General features: G+C 57.7%; 1 protein-coding gene across 1 annotated transcript; it reads right to left on the bottom strand.

The window, feature by feature from the left end:
- Nucleotides 1–4808: 4808 nt before the first annotated feature.
- LOC149122122 (uncharacterized) lies at nt 4809–7783 on the bottom strand. Its single transcript, XM_089313756.1, has 2 exons — nt 7217–7783; nt 4809–5684 (listed from the first exon to the last, which is right to left on the bottom strand). Exons 1-2 carry the CDS (start codon nt 7353–7355, stop codon nt 5032–5034), a joined length of 792 nt encoding a protein of 263 aa, XP_089169882.1. The 5' UTR covers nt 7356–7783; the 3' UTR covers nt 4809–5031.

Genomic DNA, 7783 nt, shown 5'->3' with positions numbered 1-7783 from the left:
TGCAGTCACTGGTTTGATAACTTTACATAGAAACAACAGTTTATTTGTTTATTTGAAAGGCAGAGTTACATAGAGAGAGGGAGAGAGAATCTTTCATCTGCTGGTTCACTCCCCAATGGCCCCAATAGCCGGACCTGGGCTGATCCAAAGCCAGGAGCCAGGAGATTCTACTAGGTCTGCCATGCGGGTGCAGGGACCCAAAGTACTTGGGCCATCTTCCACTGCTTTCCCAGGCCATAGCAGAGAGCTGGGTGGGAAGTGGAGCAGCCAGGACTTGAACCGGAGCCCATATGGGATGCTGATGTTGCAGCTGGTGGTTTTACCTGCTATACCACACAGCACTGGCCTCTAGAAACGACTGTTGACTTCTTTTCATAACCATGTGCATTTGGTGTGGTTAGTAACACTTCCATTTGAGGGAACTGAGGCACGAGACTTTAAATAACACACCCAGGGCCATGGGACTGTGAGTGGGGCTGGGATCTGGGCTGTGCAGCCCCAGAGCACTGCAGCTGAGCCCTCTGTGTGACCAAACAGCGAGGTTTAGTCTCAGGAGTAGTGAGTCCAGCTCTTGGGCTGACAGCATTGCCTGGTACTTGTGAGATTCAGTGACAGGTCCCAGTCTAATTCTGGTGAGGAGGGGAGGGCACAAAGCTCTACTTTTTTTTTTTTTTTTAACTAGCTGTGCCCTTGGTCTTTTCCCCAGAATGTTTTTATTTCCTTAAGTTTTTGAGGTGCACGACCATACAGCCTGTGAATACTGTTAATTCAATCTCTTCTTTCTTTTCCAGTTCTGCCCCCCACCCCACTTCGTGTGTTGGCTCAGACTTCCAGGATGCTCTCTGGAATGCTGATGGCTTTTCCCCCTTCAGGTGAGTGCCTGTGTGGCCATAGCATTGGTTGTCTTTCTGGACAGATTAGTGACCCTGCTGAAGTTCTTGCCTTCCTGTTGTCACTTATTAAGGTCCTTGTGAAGGGATGGGAGTCTCATTCTGTTGGATGCCTGGGCAAGGGGTCTCCCACAGGAACATTAGCACTTATGGCTGCCTGTGTTCTGGTCATCTGTTTCATGTAACCAACTTTCCCAGGGCGATGGCTTGAAACAAGGGCCTCCATTTGTTTTACTCAGGAAGTGCAAGCTGGCATGGCTCAGGGGGCAGTGCTAGAGTGGAGCTCAGAGCCTCAGGTGTGGAGGTGTGGGGGAGTGGGGGCTGGCAGGGCCTGCTGTCTCTGCTACAGCTCTGAGGCCATCAGCTGGGATCAACCCAGCCAGCATGGGATGGGGGCTCCAAGTCGCTCTGATGCTGGTTAAAAAATAAATAAATACAAGCAACCTTGTGTTGGTAGCTAGATAGACATTAGCCTATGTGTGTGAGAGGCTGAAGAAAGTGGGAATTTTTCAAGAAAATGGAAACCTCTGTGCCTGTCCAGGAAGTCCATACCTAAAGCACTGCTTTGTTGGGTGGGTTTCGGCTTAGGGGACCATTTCCCGCCCTATACCCAGAGAGCTATCGGGTCCAGTAGTGCCCTGCTGAGAAGATCCTGGGGGGAATTTTAGGAATTCTACACCCAGGAAGCCCTCCACCCAGCAATATCCTGGAGAGGGAGCAGGGAGGAGAAACAGGGGCCCACACCCATGTTCTATGAAAACTGCCGTCTGAATGCAAACCAGGCCCTCAGTTCTTCCCCAGATGCCTGCCTGGCCTGGCAGGTGTATTCGATTCATGAAACATGCCTGGCTGCTTGCTGCTACACTGCCTCACACCCCCTACCCCCAACTCTGTTGTGCAAAGACAAGAACCTCCTGCAGTTACACCTGGAGTAGCCTTGGGGAAGAAACAGCCCAGATCCCCTGAGAGGCAGTCAGAGCTGGAGGGGAACCCACCCCTTAGTCCCCTCCAGGGAGCAAAGAAGCCCTGAGGCCAAGACACAGGGCTCTTGTCCAGGGAGAGGGGCTTCAGTCCTGGGGAAGCCAAAGGGACTGATGTAGACCACGCAAAAGGCTTAAATCTGGTGACACCCCGGCTGCTTGATCGATGGTGTCAGCCTTCGAGAGGGTCACACTTGGAATTCACTCCGAAGTCTGCACTGCGCATGCAGGGCGGGCAGCAGGATGTGGTTTTCAAGATAATGAGGCTGTGTAAGGCATAGACGCGTGAATGAATACATGAAAGTCCTTGCCAATGGGAGCCCCGTGAGAGCTGGGTCCCTCTCTCCTGTGCACCTCCAAGAGCAAACTCCCCAACGTGCAAACCAAACGCTCAGCTCAAGTGGCAGCCATCCGGGCCCCATCCCAGTGCCATTGCTCAGCTGTGACCTTGAGCAAGTTGTTTCATCTGTCTCTGCTTGTTTGTAAAATGGGACAAAAATCATACCTACTACCTGGGAATGTAAGGCTGATTTTTATGTATTTAAAAATGATTTGAAATAGAGGGGTGGAGAGAGAGAGAGACAGAGAGAGAGAAAAAGAGAGAGAGAGAGAGAGAGAGAGAGAGAGAGAGATCCCAAATGGCCATGTTGGCCAGAGCTGGGCCAGGCCAAAACCAGGAGCACACAGCAGGCAGAACCAGGGCACCTACAGAGCAGTGGCAGCAGGGCTGCTAGACACTGTGAGAGCCCCTCCCCTTGACCTTGAAGTGCTGGGGGAGTCTCTGTCTAGAGCAGCTCCTTAGTGAGTGCTGTTCTACCTGCACAGGGTCTCTCTCCAGCCTGGGTGTGGCTCCATGTCACTGTGTGCTCTCAGAATCTGGGAGCTGGGACCCTGGCTATCTCCTAGCACAGATTTTGCCATTTTCTTATCCCTTATGGGGTCTTAATGATGGGGGAGAGGAGCGATACGTGGACATCTGATGGTGTTTTACCCCTAGCCCCCCAGCACTCTCCTCCTACCATCTGCACACACAATAGCATGCTTCCTAAGGCCCTGCCCAGGCCTCCCCAGCTCTGCGAGACTTCCCTTTCTGACCCCGGGCACAATTCCACTTCTTCCTCTACCACTTTATTTTCCCTTAAGGATCCTTTGCTTTTTGGATACATAGCATCATGTATTAGGACAAACACTATAATAAACATTGTTAAAATTTAATTTTTAAAAATATTTTTATTTATTTGAAAGTGACAGAGGGAGGGAGGGAGGGAGGGAGGGAGGGAGGGAGGGAGAGGCAGAGAGAAATCTTCCATTTCATGGTTCACTCCCCAAATGGCCACAACGGCTGAAGCTAGGAACCTGGAGCTCCATCCAGGTCTCCCACTTGGGAGGCAGGGGCCCAAGTACTCTGGCCATCATTGATGTCTTCCCAGGCGCATTCGCAGGGGGCTGGGTTGGAAGCAGAAGAGCGGCCACTCGGACCAGCACAGAAGCTGGCATCGCAGGCAGCGGCTTAACCCGCTGTGCCACAACACCAGCCTGTGTGTCTCTAGGATGCCTGGTCCAGGTGCTGCTGACACTGACATTTCACAGGACAGCAAATGGAAGCTAGGAAGGTGAGGGACTTTGCCAATGGCTCAGCTGTCCAGTGGCAGAGGCGCTGTGGAATCAGGTCTGTCTCTCTCTAGGTTTTCCTCTCCCCCACCATGCTGGACGCTGGACAAAACCTGGACACCTTGTGTCCCCTGCAAGCCTCCTGCAGGTGGGATTGCAGCCCTCTCACTCTCACCTGACCTGCTTGGCCTTTGTGAGATGGACAAGAGGATGTGGAAGGTGGCTTTGTGTCTGGGTGGGGGCAGGGTGAGTTTTAACCATATTTTCTTGGATTCTGCATTTTGTCTATTTGCTGTCTGTTCACCCCAGAGCCACGTTCACTAACTGTGACTTTCACCTTTTGTATTCTTGATGCTCTGACGCGTGAGCCCCTGAAGAACTGGGGACAGACCGTGCCTCCCAGGGCTGGCTGATTCCCAGACACAGTAGCAATAGCCTCAGCCATGGCCTCGGGAGACACCACACAGCGTGGAAGAAGGCTGGGCCCCTGCCCTGAGCACCTGTGACAGGAGAAGCAGGTGGGGCCAGACACACAGAGCGAGTCCACGTCTCTGTGATGCAGCCTCTGCCTTGTGCTCACAAACGGGGTGTGGTACAGACGCACACTCCCATCCAGCACAGCCGAGGCCGGGGCCAGGGCTCACGTTCTAGGGGGCAAAGGCCACATCTCTCCCTCATCAGAATGCGGGCTCAGGTGGGCCTGGCTGGGACCCGAGGGCTCTGACCTACAGACCCAGAAGAGCACAGAGAAAGGCCCCGTCCCCATCCCTGAGGGCACCTGGAGTCACCAGGCAGCCAGCTCTGCAGGCAGCAGCAGACAGCTGTGGCACAGGAGGCCGTGGGGAGCTGGGACAGGTGGGGGCAGAGGGGATGGGCTCAAAACAGGTCGCTGTACTAGACCAGGGCCGGGCCTGGGGCAAGCGGGGCCAGCCCACAGCACCCATGGCAGCCCTCCCCCCAGCAACTCAGTGCAGACACCAGGGCTCAGCAGTACAGAAAGGCCCTGCTGGCATCCCCCTAGGACCCAGCCGAGCATGCTGGGGGCCCTCTCCCGGTGTCAGGGTGAAGAGGAGCTGGGTTCCAGAATATACAGGACAGAAGGGAGAGACATGTGGGGGCAAGCCAGGGATGCTGCACACGGCTGCCCAGGTCTACAAGAGCATAGAGGTGACTCAGGCCCTCCCACTACGACTGTTCCTATTGTGCCGATCTGTCCCAGAGGTCACGGGCACTCACAGCTGCTGCTCTCCCACCCTGACCCAGACCCCGATGGACACCAGGGTCACAAACTGGAGCAAACACGTTTCCTTGTAACCATTTAATACAGGGTCAGCACCACCTGAGGGTGGCAGGGGCAGGGGGCAGGGGTTAGTACAGTGGCTCCCAGCACTGCTGTTGTCTTGCAGTAACGGGGTATCCTGGCCCCAGGAAGAGCCTGGGGGGTCGGGGCTCAATCAAGTGTATAGGATGCCATGAAGACACATGGAAGGCTGCTGCCCAGCCTGGGCAGGACACGTGGTGGGCTCAGCCTCTCTTCTAGGAGGCACCCATCATCCAGGTGCCCCATGGAGTAGGAGGTAAGGAGGCCTCGGGCCAGGGAGGGCACACGGGCCTGGTCTCCCAGCCCAGGGCTGGCTCTGGCCGGCTCCAGCCCATGGCTGTCCAGAGTGCATGGGGCTGCCATGCCAGTAGTGGGGAGTCTTCAGCCATGGCCCCCAGGCTGGGACGGGCTGCATGGGCCCTGGTTCCAGGGGCTCCAAGGCCTGTGGAGGAGCCCACATCCACAGGCCCTCCCGGCTGCCAGCATCAGAAGAGTCGTCCTCCCTCTGTCCTGGCCCGCTCAGGTTAGGGAGACTGGCACACTGGCACAGCCCTCCCCTCCCCCATGAGCTCTCTGGAGTCTCCGTGGGGCTGGCCACATGTGGAGACTCTGCGGTCCACACAGGGGAGCCCAGGCCGAGGGGCTCTGGGCTGCCTTCGCAGCTCTCCTCCTCCTCGATGCCTTCCCTCACGGTGATGCGGAGGCCAAAGCTTTCTGGAGGATGGATCATCACTGCACGGGCAGCGGGACCCCTGGTCTGCTCCCACACAGCCACTGTGTCCTGAATGGCGATCTTGGCCTTCATGGCACTGGGGGCAGGAACATGCTTCTGGGGGACGTGTGCCTGCCCCAGGGGCCTGCCACACCGTTTGATGGCCTTGGCTGGAAGAAGAAGAGACGCGGTTTGCTTCTCCACAGCCCCCATCTGACCTGCAGGGTGCCTGCCTCGACCTCACCCTGGGGTCCCCATCATCCCATGACACTGAGGACTCTCCCAGGCTGCTGGCCCCAGAGGGGCGGTGTGTGCAGCCTGGGCCAGGGGAGCCCTGGGACAGCTCCGGCTCCTCCTGCACAGGCCCACAGGGTGGATGGCCCTGCCCTCCCCACCTCACTCTCTCTGGGGATCGAGGCACCAACTCAGGACCCCATCACCTACCCCACCTGACCTCCTGTGCCCTATCAGTGCATTGGCTGAGTTACCCGCATCTGAGTCCCTCCTAAATGGCTGGAAAGGAACTGAGCCTAAGATGATGGGGGTGAGAGCTGGGGCTGTGGGGCAGACATGGGGTCTGATTCAGGCCCTTGGGGACAAGAATGCAGTTTCTAAAGAGGTGACAGGGGTGCCCTGTGTCCTCTGACCCTGGGCCACTGTCCCTTTCCTGGTGAGACAGCACCGCTTCTGTCCCACAAGCTCCCAGAGGAGGCAGAACCTGGAAGCACAGTGGGGCCTCCCCAGTGCCTCAACAGCCTGCACCTGGGTCCCCACTGCCAGCCTCTAGAGCTGGGACAAACCCATCTCTGCTCTTCATGGGAACCCAGGCACTCAGGTCCTTGATGGCAGCAGCAGCAACAGGGACGAGTACGGGGACCCCTCCCCACCAGAGCCCAGAGGCCAGCGCTGCTCCAGGTTCCGCTGACTTCAGTTGGCCCGAGGCTAGGACTGCAGAGCCCACACTCAGCTGCACTTGGGTTCTGCTGTGGGGGCCTGCAGTGCCTGCCTCTGTGCCCACCCTGCTCACAGGAGTGGACTCAGCCCCCACAACTGGGCTCAGGGCACCTGGGCCTTCCAGGGATCCTCAGATGTTTGAAGGGGATGCAGTGCTGGCTGGCTTTGGCCTTCACTGTGCAGGGTCTCCCACAGCCCCACCTTCCTCTAGCCCTGCCCACATGCAGGTGGGAGCCCCACCCACCCCTGTCCTAGGAGGGTCCTGTGTGCAGACAGCTGTGGTCATTGTGCCAGGAGCCTGTGTGGGGTCAGTCAGGGAGATGCACCCTGGGCAGGCAGGGCCACTTCTCATCTTGCTGGAGTGGGAGTCCAGCTGTGCTCCAGGCTCCTGGGGACACTGAGCCAGGGTACCTGCTCCAGACCTGGGCAGGGTAGCTCAAGGCGGGGCCTCAAATCCACTCCAGAGTGGAGGTCAGCTGAGGAGCCAGAGCCACAGAGCCCTAGGACAGCTCCACATCCCAGCCCCAGAGTCATTGGGGGAGAGCAGTCCCCCACAGGAGGAATCAGGGCAGCTGCCTGACGCCCCACCAGGCCATGCTGTCAGAGCTTCTGAAAGCAGAACTGCTGAGCCCGGGGAGGACATGGAGGACAAGGAAGAGGTGAGGCCCTGGGCAGGGCTGCCAGGGCTGGCATTCCCACTACTGACTCCCCCAAGGGAGCATGGGATGGGGCCGTGTGCTGGACTCACCTTCAGGAGGCAAGAGGCACTGGAGCTTCCCCAGCTCACGCATGGAGGCCCGCAGCTGCCTGATGACCACATCCTCACTCAGTGACCAGGCCTGCTTCAGGGTCAGCTGCAGAAACCCATGGATGTGGTCCCTGGACATCTTCAGCAGGCACTCTAGACATGGGGGCGGGTGTCAGGCTAGGAGGGGCCCTAGAGATGGTGCAGCCACCATGGCTGCTCCAAGCCCTGTCCCAGCACCAGACATGGGCTGCAGACACCCTTGGACACCCTTGGGTGTCAAGCCAAGCACTGGAGGGACTGCTCAGGGGCCAATTTCCTGGGCAAGGACCCTGGCCACTTCTCCTTGTGGTCTGTGGGGGCCTGGGATTGGGGATGCAACAGGGGATTCTCAGTGCCCTCCTGAAGAGAACCCAGGACTCGCAAAGCCCCTCATGCCTCCCTCAAGCCCTGCTCATGAGACACAGGCAGAGGGACCCCCAGCTCCTCCGTCCCCAGCACCTGGGCCTCTGTGGGCCCTGAGGACTCACTGTGATGGATCTTGAGGGCCGTGTATGCCATGGTGGTGAG

Source organism: Oryctolagus cuniculus, chromosome 15 (genome assembly GCF_051225735.1).
Source record: "Oryctolagus cuniculus isolate XC-2025 breed Fujian yellow rabbit chromosome 15, ASM5122573v1, whole genome shotgun sequence".
In the NCBI taxonomy this organism is placed as follows: Eukaryota; Metazoa; Chordata; class Mammalia; order Lagomorpha; family Leporidae; genus Oryctolagus; species Oryctolagus cuniculus.
The sequence above is the reverse complement of the archived record's forward strand: the minus strand, read 5'-3'. Positions and strand labels throughout refer to the sequence as shown.

What these genes read in the sequence shown, in the direction of transcription:
- LOC149122122 (XM_089313756.1), bottom strand. Translation starts at nt 7,355, where the DNA reads ATGTCCAGGGACCACATCCATGGGTTTCTGCAGCTGACCCTGAAGCAG. An exon ending in GTGCCTCTTGCCTCCTGAAG is followed by an intron (nt 5,685 to 7,216) that starts GTGAGTCCAGCA and finishes TTCTTCTTCCAG; the next exon opens with CCAAGGCCATCAAACGGTGT.